Here is a 20,680-nt window from a genome sequence, read left to right on the forward strand (position 1 = left end):
GGCTACAAGAAACTATCTGAGGACCTTGTGTGTATATTTATGACAACTTCCATCATAAATAAAAGGACTTGAGCAAACAAGCTGACTTGTACTTTTGAGCTACATCATTCCCGGAACCAAGAAGTGGCCATGGTTGATAGGTATAAGTGACCTAAGGTAGAAGAGTATATATTACCCGACTCCTAAGGTTACACTTTTTTGAGCTACCCATTCATCTATTTGTTGCATACTATGGCTCAACATTTTCAGAATATGCATGGGAATAGAATCGTAAGAGGAATTAGGGAATTGAAAGTAGACACATTGCAATGTTAATAAATTCTACATAAATTGTTAAAGTTTCTGTCCTGCGTGACGCCATGACAGACGCAAAATCACGCACAATGATAGCAGTATTTATCGAAATTTCTGACTATTTCTCTTGGTTTCAATGAAATATATAACATCAAATATGTATATACAATCCCTGAATCAACAAAAGTCCCCTCGTAAAATCTGTGAACACGCTATTTTGTAAAAGTCAGTCACCTGTTGTGATGTCATGTGTCAACAATGTTGTACATATTTTGTAATTTCTTTGAGGTCAAGGTCCTTAAATGAAAGTACACCCGATCATTGTATCCTGCTGTTTACACTTACAGTTTCAATTATGATGTAGATTTTTGCAATATGTTTGTGAGTGTTGATTATCTGAATAATGTTATTGGTTATACCATTGATACTCATGTACCATATACTGAGCTCAATTGGAAGAAAGCTGATCTTATGCTGTATCGTTATGAAACTGAAAATTACTTTCGTAAAGACATATGCAATTTGTCCCAATTCCCATCCCATGAATATAATGAAACGTATAATAAGTACATTATAGAAGCCCTCCATGCATCTACTGCAGTAAGTATCCCATCAACGAAGTTTAAACCCTACCTCAAACCATACTGGAAACAAGAGTCATCAGAAAGATGACATATCCCCCTGGCAGCTGTCTGTAAAGTAACCACAAGTAAATGTGCAATTCTGTATGTAATGAGTGAAGAGTTGAATGTTCTTGAAGAAGCATACATTGTTTACCCACAAAAGATCGACCATGGTTGCATCCATATGAAATGGAAAGTAAAACAAGTGTGTTTCTGTGTGGTTTTTTTATGCAAACAAATGACAAATTACAAGAAACAATAACTAAACATGGTATAGTCACAAAGTCATCTATATCCCCTGCCAATTTTAACATGTTATGGTCCCAAACCAGGTAACTGACCCAACATTTCTCTTAACCCTTGTCAAAATAGCTGCAATGGAAATTCTAAAATAAACATTTCTAAAACTCCTAATATCAAATGGCACCAGTTCAGTATGTGCTTTATATATAGACATGCAATATTTGGCAAGGAAATATTTAACAGTTTATTTGTTATACTCCATAAGTGAACCCATCCTATATTAAAACTTAAATCCAACTTGTTGCCATGGGAAAGGAAAAAATAAAAATTTATAAAATTCCTAAATAGCAAAAGGCACCAGTTCAGTATGTGCCTGGTAGACATGCAAAGTTTTGTAAGAAAGTATTTAACAGTTTTTGAGTTACGCCCTGGAAACGAACACCACCCTTATAGAACCTACGTCCAACTTGTTGCCATTTTAACGTAAAATTAAAATTTCTAAAATTCCTAAATAGCAAAAGGCACAACTTCAGTATGTTACTGACAGATTTGCCAAGTTTCGATCAAATACACTGAATGGTTTTCAAGTTCTGCCCCGGAAAAGGAAATGATTACGGACGGACGGACGGACGGATGAACGGACGGACGGATGAACAGACAGACAGGCTGATCGCTATATTCCCCTGCATTATATGCCGGGTGGATAAAAAGACAATCTGAAGTTATTACATGATGAAATGCACAGTAAAAGACGACATTGGCCAGAGAATGGCAGATCACATGCTAAGAACGATGATGACTTTGTTAAATATAAAGAAGCAAAGCATACTTTTAGAAGACAGCATCGTAGATCCAAACAATCGCTCATAGATAGCAGACTGAAAAAACTCTATGAGGCAGCTGAAATAGATGTACATGAATATTTTAAAACTGCTAAACAATAAAACAAAACTAAGGGTCAAGTACACAAACTTCTTTATAAATGTAATCAAAGTAGTTACGTGGAAGGCTTTGTGGAATCTTTGGTAAATACTATCAACTCTCAATCCCAACCATGGAAAGTCATTTTGACTGCTCTTTTGCTGATGAAGTAATATGCTCAGTCAAAAATATTGATAACAACGAAACCTCTGATGCTGATAACGATGTAACTACTAACTATCCCATGAAGAGACCATTCACCATTACAGAGGTATTAAGTTCAAATAAAGGACTAAAATACAATAAATCTCCAGGACCTGATGGGCTCACAAATGAACATATTAAGTATGCAGGAAGATCTTAATTGAAGCATATTATGGTATTATTCAATGTTATTATTAAACATTAATATATACCCAAAGTGTATCATATTGGCGAAATCTTACCATTACATAAGGGACGAGGAAAAAGGAAAAGTGATCCATCTAACTACAGGTCCTAAGTAAGCTTTTCGAAAGAATGCTTCTCAACAGAATCGAAAAATGGACAAGCGACAATGTAGCCTTTCCTCACCCTCTACAGTTTGGATTTAGGAAAAATGCTGGTGCTGAAATGGCAGCTCTCACTCTTCTAGAAAGTATTTCATACTTTAACGAAAGAAACTCACCAGTTTATGATGCCTTTCTCGAAAGCGAGAAAGCCTTCGATCATGTTTAGCTTGACAGTCTCTTTTATAAATTACATACATTTTGTATCAATGGTAAATTATGGAGAATTCTACGTCTATCTTTCAATTCTATGTACCCATGTGTTAGCTTTGCTGGCTTCAAATCTGATGTTTTCCCTGTTAAACAGGGGTAGGTCAGGGTCGTGTCATATCAGTATGGCTCTATACTCTTTATATCAGTTTACTCTTTATATCAATTTACTTCATGAACTAAGCAATTCCAGTTGTGGACTATGTCTCCGAAGGGGACGATGCCAGGAATACTGTTAGCAGATGACACGACCTTGATCAGCTGTAACACAACAGGTCTTCGAATGCTCCTAAATGTTGCAGAAAATTATGCTAACAAGTGGCAGTTAAAATACAATGTGCTCAAAAGTGCTGTCCTAACTTTTGGATGTAGTAAATATACAGTGTCGCCTGAACATCTATACATTGGTAAGATAAATTAATCTGTTCAAAAGGCAATTGTTCATGCAGGAGTGTACATAAGTACTGTTAAAACTTCTGTAGAAAGAAGGAGGTTAGTATATGAAAAACTGAGAAAATTGATAAATGTAAACCATGATTCTGGCCTGTACTTTGGTGGACTTAATCCTATAGCCGCCGTGCGCATCTGGCAACGAGTGGTATTACCCTGTGGCTTATATGGATGTAATGTGTGGGGAAAACTATCCTTAAAAGAAAAATAAGATGCTCGAAATCACTCAAAGCTATTTCTGTGAGAAAATCCAGGGTTTTAATACGCGTATGCCCAAAGAAATAGAGAGAGACACAATTGGTGTTATATTCATACAAGGAAACATTGATCAACAAAAGCTTTTGCTCCTTGGTAAGCTATGTAATTCATACCTAATGTATATTTTTAAACAAATGTTTCCAGTTCCCGACATGGGTACAATGTGTGAAGCCCATTTGTGGTGTCCCCCGCCGTGATATTGCTGGGATATTGCTAAAAAAGCGGCGTAAAACCATACACACACAGCCCCATGAGGCACAGAGCATATAAATACTGAACAACAAAAGTTCCTGTGACATTGAATAGGATTTGATGCAAAGTCATGTTTTTTACCAAATCTGAAACAATTTCGGTTTGCAACAGATAAAAGACTCCCGAAGTGTTCAAATGGTTTAATTTGCCATACTGACTTCAGAAAATGCGTGATTTCATAAAAAACATGAACATGCCAAAATGTCAATTTACAAATCAGAAGTGTGTGTGTCCACCTCTGGTTGCGATGCAAGCAACACATCTTCGTCTCATGGAATCGACCAGGGGATCGGTCCTGTGGGATATCTGTCCATATCTGCTTGAGCATGTCTCGAAGTTCCTGGAGTGTCTGTGGAACATGTGGTTGACGTCGAAGACGTAGATCCATCTCATCCCACATGTGCTCGATTGGTGAGAGATCAGGGGAGCGAGCCGGCCAGGGGATGACATTCACGTTGTTTTGTTGAAGAGAATCCTGAACAAGTCGAGCAATATGAGGCCGGGTGTTGTCATGTTGAAAGGTAATGCCTGGGCCATGACGACGCAAAAACGGTAGAACAACAGGGCCGATGATCTCGTCACGGTAGCGCTGTCCATTGAGCTTTCCCTCTACCACTATCAAAAGGGTCCTCTGTCTTGCTGTAATCCCACCCCATACCATAACGCTGCCGCCCCCCCCCCCCCCCCCCGAACTGATCTTCTTCCATGACACAATGATTGACGTAACGTTCACCTCGACGTAGGTACACTCGAATCCATCCATTGCTGTGGCTGAGGTTAAAATGAGATTCGTCAGTGAATAGAACTTGTCTCCACTGCATGGCCGTCCAGCGTAGACACTGTCTGCACCAGTGTAGACATACTTGACGGTGGTTTCCTGTCAAAATGGGACGTCTGGCGGGTCTTCTGGCGACTATCACTGCACATCTGAGGTGACGACGTACGGTTTGTGAAGATATTTGTTGAAGGCCAGGGATGCTTCTGGCAGTCACTGTTGCTGCCTGAAATCGATTTCGTAGGTGTGTTGTTTGGAATCCAGTTGTCTTGTCGATTATTGGTTACTGCCACTCCGAGTATGGTCTCTGACTGCATTCGTCTGTTGCCAACGTTGCCATAAACATCAAATGGTGTATCTGTGGACGTTAAATTGTCTTGCAACATCACGTTGACTCGATCCTGCTTCAAGCATACCAATGGCTCGCAGATGCTCATTTTCGGACAGGCGTGACATTTCGTAATGTTGAATAATTGCGTAATTTTGTTGTTTTTCTGAGTGTTCGTTGTTAGCACGATGCTAAACACTTTTGTTGTTGAGCATATGTAATAATTTTGTTGTCCTTACATGTACATAAACATCTCTGCCTCATGGCTTTCATTCACCTGATGAAGGAGTAAGCATATACTCTGTAACGTTGTGTTCCTCATAATAAAGAAGTTGACATCTATATATTCTCTTCCTATAGTATTTTGTTCTCTCATAGTTTCCGTAAAAATGGGGCTAAATGAAAAAAAATCATCACACAGTACTTTTATCGGTGTACAAAAAAAGTGGAGAAATTTGTTGTTTTTCAAACCAGAATAAATTTTTGTGTCATCACTAAGGCTTGCACCGAGCGCATCATCAGCCTACGCCCTTCTTGGTGCTTCTATTATGACCCCAGCCTCAGGACTTCCAGCTTATCCTGCGATGTCATTGACGCTAGGTGAGCTTAGCGGCTGCCTGCCTACCCAGTAGTGTATCAGATGTATGCCCAGCCTTCAGTGCCGTACCAGGAGAACAATTGGATGCAAAATTTTAATGCAATCCATGTTGCAGCAGTCCATTGCACATATGTACCAGGTATCTGCAAAAATTTATCAGCCTCCAGTGTCAGCTACAATGCTTATGCTTCAGCCTCATCAGACACTAGCTCCTACACCGGCGTCTAACGTTTATCAGACACCAGATGCGCGATCTGCTACAACGAGTATGCCTTCGGTTAGCGCCAACCCCACAGCTCATACGTGGATGTTGTCGCATGGCTCACTGGCACAAGGCGCTTCTTCGAAGCACTCAGCTAGACCAAGACCTACACACCGTAGTAGAAGTCGCTCACCTATGAAGAAAGCATGTCACCACCATTCTGATTCATTGACGTATCAGGCGGCAAGGATGGAGATTCCTCTGTTGAATGGAATACTCACCTTAGCCTAGCTTACCGTCTTGTGTCAGTGTGGCCCTCCTCATGTAACGGGGTCGGTAAGAGGGATACCATTTGGTCACAGCCCACTTCGATACCAATGGATCCTATGTGTGAGAAAGTTTTTGAAGCGCCTTGATTCCGAGGAGCTGGGAAGGAAGCGCTGACGGCATAGTAAGGTGATTGCCGATCAGTTCTGAAAGAGATATGTGAGGTACTATTTGCCCAATCTTCAAATTCGACAAAAATGGAGAACTGAAAGAAGTGACTTGTGTGATGATGATGTGGTGCTAATGGTTGACCCTCAGCAGATTTGGGCTCAATGGTTAGTTGGACGTGTAGTTGAGACCTGTGTGAGTGCGGATGGTAGAGTTTGAACAGTAAAAGTTCGGGTTGATGATAAGGAATACACCAGACCCGTGTCAAGACTCGTCAAACTTCCAAACCTTGACAACAATTGACTGTTTATGTTTACTGATGTATCGCGTAATCATGGTAATAGACAATGTCAAGTGACTTTGCACCTCAAATTTGTAACAATATTTGGGGGCGGCTGTGAGAAAGTGTTTGAAGCGCCTTGATTTCGATTCCGTTTCCTGATTACCTGATTCCTATTGATTCCAAGTTTTTGTAAATCCTATTCAAATAAATGGCAACTTCCATGAGGTGTGTGATTCCTTTTGATACCTATTTGACCCTACTTAACACAATGTTCAAGGGCGCTAGACAAGGTTTTTTCAAGGCTTATGCTTGCACCATCATTCACAGCACAAAATTCAGGAATAATGATTTTCCTGTCCATGCTTTCGCTGTAGTGGATCAGGCACATGCTTTGGATGAGGACTTACAGAGAATGATTGGCTTTTTGAGACCAACCCCACTCAAAGTCAAAGACGCCAGATTCGCTTTCATTGAGACCAAAATCGGGTGCGTACTAAAAACTTTATCTGCACTAGCATCCACAACTCCTGCGATGAAGCAGGATTTATCTGAGATTAACCTGAAACGCATATACCAATTTCATACTGTGGTTGACTTTCAACATTGACCACATGAGGAACCACCTCCAAGCAGCCTCAGCGGAGATCACTGCTACGCACAGGCTTGGTCACTAAGCGCTTAGCGCTCACTTAGTACTCATGTTGAATTTGTTTCATGTGGCGTAGACATGGCTGTATCGAACTTGAAGAGCTTCACACCTTCCAGATTGCTACCGAGTACCTACCTGTTGGGATCTTCGTACACAGGTCAGGTCCAGGTTTCGCAAATTGCAGGGAGATCAATTTGCGCTTGCACCGGCCAAGTAACACAGAAACACCACTTGACAGTTTACTACACAGATCACAATGGACTGTCCGTTGTGTAGAGCTCGTACCTCACCTCCGACTTATTGCAGGATTCGAGGTTAATGCCCTGGGTGATTAAAATATCATGGGTCAAGAACTCTGAATGTAGACACCAGAATTAGATCAACTTAGCTAATGGGAGCGGTGCAAGGCCATTGTACCAGATTGGTTTGCATGCTTACTGGTACGTAATGCTGTAAGCTTTCAGTCAGATTCTTGTCGCTGTATATCAATCTGACCAAGTGGTCAGGTCTTTAGCAGACTACTGGTGTCAACATGAGCAATATCGAGGCACCTCCCTTCTTCGTCCCCTCAATATAAGAGCATTTGTGCGGCTTCATACCTTGGCAATCGGGAGCGCTTTTATTTAGTCTATGGTAGCTGATAGTGGTCCGAAGACTATTTTTCACGTCTTGTCCAGACACGACACAACTAGAAGCCTCCCATAGTTGATTTTGCAACTTTTACAAACTTGAAGACAACAGACTACTATCCACTTTTCAACAGCCACATACTTGTCAGTGGTAAGCGTTGCAGGGCTTGCGTACATCAGACGCCAAGACCTGTTTATGCAGCCATCACTCTTCTGTTTCACGGTGGGGTGCTTATTTACAGAGTGGTGGTCCGGCGCACAGCAAACTTGGCACATGAACAATCTAGAGTTTGGAAGTGCTCATTCTGGCCATCTCACATTGGCAGGAGCAGCTAGAGTCCACCCAACTCGCAAAAATCAAACAGCAACGACCACGGTGTGGTGCCTATGCAATCAATAGACAATGCACTCACTCCCGTCTGCACCAGACGTTAAGGTTCTTTCATCTAGTGGATCATGTGGGACTAAATTTCATAGCACAGCACATCCCCGGGTGTCAGAACATCCTGGCCGAACAGGGTGGTTCCCATGGAGTGGAAACTTCACTCAGGGGCGTTCAAACATCGACCTCTTTGCGACTCACCAGAACCACCAACTTATGACGTATGTCTCCCTGCTCCCGGATCTGCAGGCTTGGATGGTAGACACATTCAGCATCCCCTGGGCTAAAGTATACCCTTTTTCCGCCTCCTGTATTTCTTCCCAGGGTGATACTAAAGATCAAACATACAAAGAGCCTTGATCTGACTTTGTTTGTGCCTTGGTGGCTGGCGAGGTGATGGTTCATCGATATCAAAAATCTTGCAGAAGACAATCCAATACCCCTCCCAGACTCGTCCAAACTACTTATCCACCCTCACAGCAATCTACCTCACCCAACGCCAGGCAGGTTTCATCTGCACACTTGGTTTGTCTTAAAAAGGAGTTAAGCGCTAAGGGCTATTTGGATGCTATAGCTTGCATGTTGAATAATGACCCAGGGTCACACTTCAGTATTACACTGGCAGTATAAACAACCCTGTATAAACTGTCCTTTATATAACAACTTAAGGGAATATCTGTTTAAGAACAGTGTGGAATGCTTGGATGCTTTAGGTATGCTACAGATGAAGAGAAAGTGTTTCATTTTGTCATGCCCTACATTATATGAAATTTGTCGAGTATGCAGTATACATGTTATTTATTTTCAACAGTAAAGACAAGAAATACTAATAGGGCAAGATTGACAAAAATGTGACTGAAGACAGTTTAATGATAAAAAGGCAGATTACATAATTGTTATTTTCAAATGTTAAGGGCTTACACAGTTTCGGGTCAATACCCAAAATGCCAGTCAATACCTGGTGTGACCACCATTGGCATTGATCACTGCCACACATCTCCTGTACTTTGAGTGGATCAGACCATTTGTGAAGGCCCTAGGGATCACACATCCAGAGCAGCTGTGCGTAGTTCATCGGCAGTTGTAGGGACTGGGCGCACATTGTGCAGACGCCTTTGAACCTCATCCCACAAGTGTTAGATGGGGTTCAGATCAGGGCTGAGGGCTGGCCACGGTAGAACACGGATGTTGTGTTGTTGCAGAAAGGCCATGGTAGTTCTGGCAACATGGGGACGAGCGTTGTCTTGCTGGAAAATGTGTTGTTGATGTTGTGCCAAAAATGGAACAACGTGGGGTCTGATCACTTGGTCGATATACCGCTGAGCAGTGACGCCGTGTCCCCGACCTTGACCAACATCCAGAAAGCACATGGGCCCAAGTCTCGCATTAAGTCCAATCCCTGCCCATATCATGACGCTAGGTCCACCCCATGGATCCCTTTCCACAACGTTTCTGTCAGCAAAAGGATCACCTCGATGCCGCCAAATTGTGACTCTTCCGTCTGCATGGGAGACTCAAAAGCGACTTTCATCAGAGAAGATGACACGCCTCCACTCACGATGACGCCAATTGTGATGACCCTGTGCCCACTGAAGTCGTGCTTGTCGATGAAGTGGTTGGAGAACAGGAGGTTGGAGGTTGTTGGAACAGAAACGTCAGTGTCCCGGCTAATGTGTAGATTATGTGTTCCTATGGTCTGTCGAGCACTTTCACTTGGAACGGATGTCGCTGGTATTGACGGGTAATCTGCTGATCTTGTCGAGGTGTGGTGACCCTAGGACGACCGCTCCCAGGAAGGTCATCTGTGGTCTGTGTAGCATTGTATCGATGCAGGAGACGGTAAATTGTGGTTATGTTAACGTTGAAATGACGGGCAACATCTTGGACAGACTCTCCAGCTTCCAAACGTCCGATAGCCTGGTTTCTCTGAATTTGAGTTAGGTGTGGCATTGTTGACCAAGGAGTGGTAGGTCCAAGAATCGGCCACAGTTTTATACCCACTACAGTTCGTGACAGTTCGTGCTTTTTCGATTTCGCGAGAAATGGGTGCATGATACCAACACATTCACTGAAATGGTGCGTTTTGGTGATTTTCGTTTTTTATGTTGCGTTTTTACTCGGGGCTTCCAAAATGCAACCAAAAATATTCATAACACCATCAGGCTTCACTACATGCTAAAACTCGTATCAATTTATGGTTCCGTGTTTGTTACCTATTTGCTTAAAACCACTTGCGTTTCTTTTGCGTGTGAGTATATATTTTAATGTATTTTATCTTGCATGTTTTCTTATGATTGATCGTTTTAAAAGTCTCTCTTAACTCCATGTGGACTGGCTCAGCTTTTATATCAAATCATATTTTATTGTGTTTGATTTGTATTATGTCTGAGGTGAGACTGGAATAAATTGTGTCTGTCTTTTTGTCTACTTGTACCTTTATGAAGCAAGCAATCACCTACTGGGCACGCCATGCATGGTTTAATATGGCTAAGATTAGATATACAGAGATTAACAAGGGAGACAGAGGACAGGGGCGAAGTCTGACAAAGTGATGATAGGGATGTAACCATGTCATGAAGGCTGCAACATGCTCTCACCACACAAATGGAATTGGAAACCTATTTTGAAAGTGTCACAGTTTGTTTATTTCTGAACTAAAGGCCATAGACCCATAGTACAATAGTTTCTCTTTTAATGCATGATAAATGAACAAAGGTAAGTTGTGCAATAAATTGCAGTTACTTGTTGACTTAAGATTGTTCTTTGTAATAATCACACAATATTCATCTTCATCATTTTGAAAGAAGCAGGAAGTACAGGCTTTTTTCTCTCCCATTTTCAGAAAGAAGTCCACATCATCTAAGACTGTTGGGCATGACCAGGATGGCATTGAGGATGCAGACAGAGAACCAAGTACACTCATCTCAGACACTACACAGACTTCTAAGGCCCAAAAGAAAAAGGGGAAGAAGAAAAAGATGACAAAAGAAGAGAGAGCACAGGTGAAGCTGCTGGCATCATTCATGCAAAGTTTTGGCTTTATACATCTTGTTCTTTCAGAGGAGGTATTGAAAAATGCAGAAGTTATCGACAGACGACAGCACATACTATATACGCTCACTTGACTTTCAGTCAGTTGAACTTTAAATGAAAATAATCCTCAATGTAGCACTTTGATATTCTTATGAGTTGATTTCCAAATTGAAACACAAAGGTTAATTAACCCATAAATCAATTCGTAAAGAATGAAATTGTGAAATCAGTAAATGACCACAAGATCAATGAATCATAAATAAATTTTATTGAAACAGTTTTAGGTTTCCAATCACAAAAGGCAATACAATGGGTGGAATATGTGACAGCAGTAACCTCCTAAAGAACTACATGCAAAAATCAATACAGCCTAAAACAACAAAGTTTATGGTCCAGTGGGCAGCTAAACCCCTGCCTGTTCCCTTTATCCCCCAGTGGACTGATCTTACAACATTCAAGTACGAAAACACTGAATGACTAAAATAGAATAATTTTTTCACAAGTCAGAAGATATTTATATATTAACATCACCAATATCTCGAATTTAATTGAGTTTTTATGCATATTCTTTTTAACGCGACAGAAGCATGATGATGAATGGATAATATAAACAGATAATCATTTGCAAACAAATAGGAGATTAATTTTACAAAAATAAATAATTTGTGTATATAATTCTAGAAAATCAAGTTGGATGTAACAAAAGGATTGTAATAGTTTTATGGGATCACGAAGGATGTGAAGTTTAACACCATTGCCATGATTATGTCCGCTTCATCCAAATGATGATGAAACGATCCAGATTGTTGTTTTTTTAAATTAATTGACTCTAAAGTTGCATATTTTTAGAATTAAGAAACAGGAGTGTTTTCTTGTCATCAACAAACAATAAATTATCATCAAATGAAAAAAAAGAGATAAATATCTGACTGCAGGCCTCCAGTTAACAATGGCTGTAACGGGTGGTTGTGTGCCAAAATATATTATGGATACCTTTTTAACTTTCAGGTTGTTATTTTTTCAGGTACATAAACTACTTAAAGTCTTGAAATTTAGAAATGGATTAGACCGTAGCGGCACGGCTTGCCACACACTGTCATATGGGCTTGCCTTCTGACTAATGTCACTTAGCAGTTTAGCAATTTCGGCTGACCTGCCCCTATTTAGGACTCATATGTGAGAGTTGGGATATATATCTATTGAGACTTTTAGTATCAATAAGATTTATGTTTTTGTATCGATAAGATTTCTTTTTTGGTATTCATGTGAATTGAATTTAGATTTTTAGAAATTGATGAAATTTCTTGGGCTGCTCTGTTTAGATACATTCGAGTTGCTGACCATCTTCCAGAAATACAGTTAGTTTGGACCTCGCTATTACATCTCTTGGCTTCAGGAGATCTAATTGATAAACCTTTAGCCTGCTGAATTGTTTTAGCATGAGGCACTGTGAAGAGGGTGGACGATTTCAAACAGTCGGTGCTTCATTATAAACAAGGGACAATTAAAGAAATGTTTTGCACATTTATTCCTGATAGAAAACTACATATTACTATGTAAAAATTGTCTGATGTTTTCAATCATACCAAGGTGAACACCAAAGCGAACACAAAATTTGTGAATTTTCGTGAACGTGCCTGAATTACATTATTGAAGGTAGTTTACATTTCATGTTAGGAACGTTTTTAAATCGTTACATTTGATTTCAATAATCTTATCTTTGATATCTTGATTTTAACTGAGTATAAATTAGATGTTTTTTATTGATGAATAACATTGCGATGGTAAATTATGAATCATTTCAGTAAATTTATTGTCAAAACGTTAAACAGAAAAAAAACTAAATTTTCGAGGTTATCATGTCAGTTGAAATATGAACATTCAGGTTTCATCTAACATGTGATATCATAAAATTTGCAGGAAACAACTAATTAGTCATAAATATTCACCAATCCCAATTTCAAATGTTTTGATGGAATATTTACGATATGAGAAAATCAAACATGGTGCGCTTCGCCCAAACTCTGTATAACGTATTGCTATTTTAATATCAACAATGTTTACATTGCCTTCATATATATGCCTTGGGGAAAGTTGATGATCTTCTCAATCGAAGAATGTTTCATTTGTCATTTTCCATTTGATATGACGAGAAAAGCAAAAATAAAGATTGTGAATTCTGACAGCAATATTTCAGTAAGTGCAAGGGTCACCGGATGGGATGTCACAGACAGGTAGTCTTATTATTATCATTTGCTAGAAAACAATGACAGTCAATTTTGAAATATATCGTCTGTCACATACAGAATATACACAAATCACCACATATTATCAGTAATCACCATTAATATGAAATAAAATGATTTTCACAATATAAATGTAAATTTATTATTTTTGTTTGTGCAGAAATGACAGCCCCGGACATACATCCATTTACTACATTCCCGGCGGTTTCTTTCATCAATCGTTATGCTATAAATGTTGCTCTAATTCTCTTCTGGCCCACCCCCGTGTTCTTTGTCGTGTTGGTTGATTCATCTACGCATAATTACTTCCTGCTACCATTTTTATTCATGCCCACGTGTACCTACATGCTTTCGTTCTTAAACTTGTGTGCGTCCATTGTCCATCTCAGCTACATGATGTACCCACACAATTATAGGTTTCTCCTAAAAACATACTTACATGTTTCACCTATGCATATCGTCATTGTTATTCTTAGCATCTGCGTTACGTACATTTTTAGTTGTTCGATGTCGGGTGCCAAATTCCATATGTGTTAATGGTGCATCACGTACTTCTAAACTTCTGGCAGGCCGCGCATGCGCCTCCAATGTTTATTCGCTTTTTCATCCGCCATGTTGTCCCATTCTTCTCGGCCCTCCAGCCGCCCCATTCTACCTCCTTGGAGTTGTGCTGGTTGTTGCTTCCATCCATAACTTCATTCCTACTATTCCATTAAAACCGCGGGCTTTTATTTCATAATCCCCCCAATTCATATTCAAATTCAAACATATTTTCAAATCCCTCTTCGCAGGCCGGCTACTGCCCCTGCTCACACAGCTCTTGTCAGGCCGGCTTGCCCCTACAAGCAGCTGCTTCCCCACGGTTGTCCAGGCCGGCTTGCCCCTGCAACCCACAGTTGTCTAGGCCGGCTTGCCCCTGCAACCAAGCTCATAAAAACATTAACCATTCTTAAGCAACAACCGAGCCAGCTCCCTATTCTTGTGCCAAATATAATAAATAATTTAGTCTACCTGTTGTTTTGTTATTTCTGCACAAACTGGCATATTTTTTAATGTTATAATGAATATAAATGGATATGATTCATGTATCTGCGATGAAAATGCTGATAATTTTGTTTTCACTACAATAATTGTGTGCAAGGCAATACGTCTATAGATATCGTCAATCAGCAATGATCACCCTCCACAACAGGTGTGCGAATATAGGCATGACAAAGCATGTTTCAAAATAGCATTCATGCAATGCCAAATATGATAGGATAAATGCAAGTGCGTGATGTATATATCAATAAAATACTACATGCATATTTTCAGTGTTAGTTTCTAATTAAATGTGGGATAGTTAAAGAAGTCTTCCTTTTATAATACATTTATCGATTCTAGCATGATTTTAGAACAATTTCATGGAGCATTTTAAAATTTCTTCCATAAATATGAAGACCCCAATGATTGCATATTAATAAAAGAAGTAGTATAAGTATTGACAGTTCTGCCACAACTCCACTGGAGCCAGATTTATACCCAATACTGCTACTACAGAGGGAATTTTTTATGCAAAAATGATGATGCGATTCAACGATTGTCATGATTCGTATTAAAAGAATCATCAAAATTAATTAATAATGGATAAAATTTACTACAGCCCACGAGGATATTGGAAAGGTATAGGAGCAATACAAAAAATTAGCCACTGCGGCTAGGGTATCAAAAGATGTGGCTAAGGATTGGCTAAAGAAACAAGCGATGTGGCAAATATACTTACTGGCACCGTGTTATATCCCGAGGAATAAGTTTGATATTTTTACAACGAATGAATTCACCAGGCTGACCTCTTGTTTCTTCCCCATGATAAGGTAAGACGCAAAACTTATAAATACGCTTTAAACATAGTGGATGTGACTAGTCGCTACTAGGAGGCTGAACCATTAACCTCAAAAGATTCAACAGAAGTAGCTAATGCACTGAACCGCATATATAAACGTGGACCGCTAAAGTGGCCCAAGTTATTTCAAGTAGATCCTGGTCACGAGTTTATGGGATCAGTAACTAAACTGTTAACAAAACACAAGGTCGAAATCAGGCATGGTGAAAAAGAGACCCACTGTAGTCAATCGTTGAAAGATTTAACCGGACATAAGCGGAATGTTTGTTTGGATATCAGTATGGGATTGAAATGAACGATTAAGATCAACCGAATTCGTGACACGATTATCAGCTGTTGTATCAGCGCTGAATAATGAAGTAACGAGATTGATAGGGAAGAAACCATCCGATGTGATTAAAATGAAATCTGCGACTTCCGAATCTTCAGCACCGAGGAGAGGCAAAGAACAAAAACCGGATAGAGTAAGCGTAAGATATTTATACCAGCCCGATGAACTCAAGGAGGCCTACATCACGCAACCGATCCGATTTGGTCCCTTAAGATATATAACATTAGTCGGTTGGTTATGAAAGAAGGAGAGCCTATTCTTTATTATCTTAAAGATGGACCGGACAGGGCATTTGTACGCAAAGAGTTGCTCATAGTTCCCAACGATACAGTATTACCACCATAACCATAACCATAAGGATAGGTAGTTACACCATCCTTATCAATCCATCTAAGGGGGATAATGATGTCTTGTTCATTCTTAATCCATATATCCTTTGATTGACACTTCTTAAAGTGTTCATGTCGTGTTGGAATGTTCTACCATTAAATAATGCTTCTTTATACTGTTTGTGTTTGATATGCTTTTTTACCACATACTTCTTAACACCCTTAGCTTTTCCCAGGTCCCAGCACATTCATCCTGCATCTTACCTAATACCTTTTTATTTACTACGCTGTGCAATAGATTACCTTTTGGGTAATCGCTCGTGTCGTACATATCTATTTTTTCTGCCATATCTTTATATACATCCTCGGTTTTTATTTCCATCAATAAAGAATCTGTATCGGTATATAACACCTCGCATCTATCACCGTATTGCTTCTTAAGTTCGTTGTAATAAAAGTCATACATTAAGTGTTTTGACAAGCCAAGAATACTCATACCAATGTACACCGGTCTGTTGAATTTTATATTACTCTTCTGCATATGTAGTGCAGATAAGTCGTTATCAAATATCTTGCTTCTGTTAAAAGCCGGACTGGCTGTAAGTTTAGTTTCCTGAGTGTTTCTTCCTCATTAGATCTGACTAATTTAACATCAACACGCTTCCTTAGATTCTCCATAGTTTTACCAAATACTGAGTTATTCATCAGCTTATATAGGTTCTTTTCAAAAACGCTGGTAGCAATCTTTCTTAAATCTGTGTTCAGCCTTATATAGGGCTCCATCCAAGGACTTTGATAACATTTTTGAACTCTGTGTTTTTTCTTAATTTTCATGCCTAACGATAGATATAACTGGAGATTTCTGTAGTGAACTATATATTTTGTCTTATCCGTCAAATTTGGTGCGAGTTTTTCTATGTTAGCTAACGTAGTATTACCCATCAATGCGTGTTGATATTCCGACATCCAATCTTTATTAACCATTAATCTTTCAGGAGCTAGTGGATTACTGTTATGGTCTTTGTGCAACTCTTTTGGATATTCTAACTCAACTTCTAGTATGTACCCTTTATTCGCATCGGAATCTTTGGGGATTGATATCACATCGATATCATTCACATCAACCCACTCAAAACCACCTGCAGATAAATGTTGACTCATAGCCCATCCATACAAATTGTTGGCGTCGAGATATAATATGTGCGTATCGGGTTTCCTTGAATCATATCCTTCCACTAATTTATTATTAGCCTTAGAATACCTTTTCGCTGTCATTGATATACCACCTCTTAATTCTTTCTCGACAAACAAGTGCATAGAGTAATCGGTGAGTAATGTTAGTTCTACACCGGTCTTCTTCAGCAATGCATCCCACGATAGTCCGGGACTGGAATAGTACCATGCCAGGTCCATGCTGTATTGTTTTAAACATGTCTTTCTAAATATCTCGAATATATCGGCGAGTAACAGAACATGGTTTTGTAAGTACAGATCGTGATAATCACCTAAATTCTTACAACCTAATTTATCCCACACTGTCAGAGCGTGTTCATAATCGGCATCGGTTATTTTAGATTCTGTTAAGTTACTATAGAATGATTCAAGGGGTGGTAATTTAGTTTCATCAAATGTAGACCAATCATCCATATATTCGTAAGGATATACACCTTTTCTCAACAACAAATGATGAGTTATCTGATCAGTATATTGATTTGTTATTGCAAAGTCATCAGGGTCGTTCGCATTAGCTAAATTGTCCAGGGAAGATAACAGAAACTGTATGGAGTCTATGAATCTAAGTGCATTACTTTGCTTTGTTCTGGGTTTCCCATCCTTGTCCGTATAATGTATAGTTTTAGTCAACAAGAATGATTTATATTTTTTCATATGATTAGGAATGCATGTTAAGCCGTCTTTCTTTGACTTCTTATAAGCCCTCCAATCATCCCTCGTCATACTCATGGGTTTCTGACGCGATAAATTTCCCCTGATTATTCTCTCTTTGTTTTGTAGATATTCTAGGAACTTTTCCGCTGCATCGGGACCTCTGTAAATCACGGGCGGGTTTGTTTTCCCATCATACCTTACAACTATATATCCAAACCCACAAGGAATATGTTCTTGAGTTTTGTATGTAGTATTATGTTCGGTATTTTGTATAGGTTTGATAAGTGCTTCGAAGTCAGCGTAAATTATGTACGGTACGGGCATTTGATTACAATAATGTTCAAATTTTAGTATATTTTTTCCCTCTTTAGGCATATCAATCCTGTTAGCAGTCTGTCCAACACCTCTGCAGTCTTCTTTATGCGCTTCTAATAGATCTTTCGCAGAAATATTTTTTTCCATCATGTTTTGTTTGATCGCATAATAGCCTGCTTAAACTCTTTATCCACGTAAAATGATATTTGCCATCTTTTTCGATCAGAAGTGAATTGATTCTGGGAATATGTTCTGGAGCGGAGCTTATCCTGTGTACAACAATTCCTTTAGGAGAATGTCTGAAAACATTTATAGCTAAATTATTTTGCTTTTCAACCTTATCAATTTGCAACATTGGTGTAGGTTTGTCTATACCATCAAGGTTGAGTCCGTCATTTTGGGGATAGCTAGAAGGTCTATTTGCAATTTTAGAATCAGCAGGAAACAATGCAGATCTTATCATCATTCTTAAACAGTCATCGCCTTTATTTTTTACATAAATTATGGCTTTTTTCTTTTTATAATACGAGGGTAAATCTATATAAGATCCACCTTTGAAAGGCATATAATTTGCTATATCTAAATATAAACTATCGATTCTATCCACACCCCAACCTGAACCTCTATTATTCCAGCGATCTAAAGTTTCTTGTATCCGCTGAATTGAAGGATCTAATGATGAGCTTATAGACTCAGAATCGGTTATAACTGCTCGGTTGCTCCGGAAATAAGGTTTGGTATATTCTGCGTCATTTTTACTCAATGACATTTTAACCGTTAGCTGGTATTTTATACTATTTAAATCATCTAACTCCTCGTTAATTTTTCTCGATACGATGGGCTTAACATCATTAACATACATGTTGGAATTAATATCCATCTTCCAACCTCTTAGATATTTACCAACACCGGCTGTGGGTACAAATCTTACCTCAACGGGTTCATTTTTATCAACATCAACATTCAGTAAATCAATCAATTCAGCTTTTTTCATTCGAGAATAACCTCTCAGCCCACTTTTTTTCGCTTGAGCTTTGAGTTCTATAACAGTCTAGGGTTTGTTGTAATCCAAACCGAGTAAATCAATCAATTCAGCTTTTCTCATTCGAGAATAACCACATAGACCACATTGTTTTGCCAAAGCGTTCAAGACTCTGACGAAAACCATTGTGATTTAATGGTATATGCAAAATGAGTCAAATGTCTAAATGGTTATATTTTTATATATCTAAATACATATTCTCGCCAACCTATTCCTTTTGTTGATGTAATCTCTCTTCCTAGCTTAAATAATCTGGTTCCTGGCCCTATCAGCACCGTGTTTTCTTGCATAAAAAATAACGACCTTTGACCCCTATCCCACATACAGAACATGTATAATTTACATTTCCTTGTCTGATGTAAAAAGCATGAATTCCACAACATTGGTTGCATTGAATTGGTTTACCCATGAGTGTGAATCTACACAGATTCATGGTTATACACCTATCATATCCTTTGTCTAAATGCAAATCACACCTCAACTTGATGGGTCATAGCTGATAAGACTCAGTGCGTAATAGATCATAGCTTATGCATAATATGTGAATTTAATATTTTTGTCTGTGCAATGATAATACCATCTATGTCATTATTATGCAGTTCATCTTGTAGTATCTCAACCCTAACGCCTTAGACTTTACCACTCACAACTAGTATCTTTTAATTGTATCCATTGCCCATGTGCTCGTGCGGCATATTGTTTACACTACCACTTCCAGTGGTCTTGTTCTCAGTTTATCTATTAAATTGTTACAATTGTTTTTTATCACTCTTGTCAGGCCAATTGCCTTTGTTTTAGTATTATTCTCCCATAGCCTTGCTATCGTTAACCAACATACATGTAGATAAATTCCTTATATACTCCCATGATATCTTTCACTACCGGGCATGTGCAGTGCTAAGGAAATGACGTCACATGTGTATTTATGTAAATTCCTTTCAGCCTCCATCTTGCAGTTTAACCATCGTTCAGCACGATGCCTCTACTAGGCCACCCTACATCGAATACCCTGCGTGGTATCGAAACTTTTCTCCTGACCCCCGCTAGCAACTCAACAGAGGTTCCGTCAGACATCTTGCCTCATATCCACACAGTGTCCCCCACCGTAAGAAAAAAGATCCAGGAAGGTAAATATGTTAATTTGGCTTTGTTGACATTACCTAAACAGGACAGTTTAGATACTAGAGTAACTGAATTTGAGGGAAATGAATACTCGCTCAAAGATGACCCCAGGTCGAATAAGACACTGACACTCGGAGAGTTTATCCAGGCCTTTGGTATTTACAAAGACATTTATTGTGAGAACAATGATGCCAAAAGGAAACAGCTGGATGGCCACGAGCAGACTGGGATCAAACTTGCTACTCTGTACGGTGGGACATGCTACTACAACTACCATAAAGAAGTTATCATTCGATGGGACATGAGAGACTCAAAACTCTACAGCATGTGTTCCTCAGGGCGCCGTACCAGGACGTGTTCAGTGTGTCAAAGTGTAACCCACGGCACTGACATCTGCCCGAGTTTAGCTATGG

At 39.2% G+C, this 20,680-nt stretch overlaps 1 protein-coding gene across 1 annotated transcript in view; it reads left to right on the forward strand.

Annotated features, from left to right (window-relative positions):
- The window catches only part of LOC139454193 (uncharacterized), a 182,715-nt gene that overhangs the window by 22,368 nt on the left and 139,667 nt on the right, over positions 1-20,680 (forward strand). Inside the window, exon 2 of the mRNA XM_071235761.1 lies at positions 10,923-11,082. Coding sequence (XP_071091862.1) covers positions 10,923-11,082 — 160 coding nt within the window. The remainder of the gene's footprint in view (positions 1-10,922; positions 11,083-20,680) is intronic.

The sequence above is a fragment of the Haliotis cracherodii genome, unplaced genomic scaffold, assembly GCF_022045235.1.
Source record: "Haliotis cracherodii isolate W230 unplaced genomic scaffold, xgHalCrac1.p SCAF_10, whole genome shotgun sequence".
Classification (NCBI taxonomy): Eukaryota; Metazoa; Mollusca; class Gastropoda; order Lepetellida; family Haliotidae; genus Haliotis; species Haliotis cracherodii.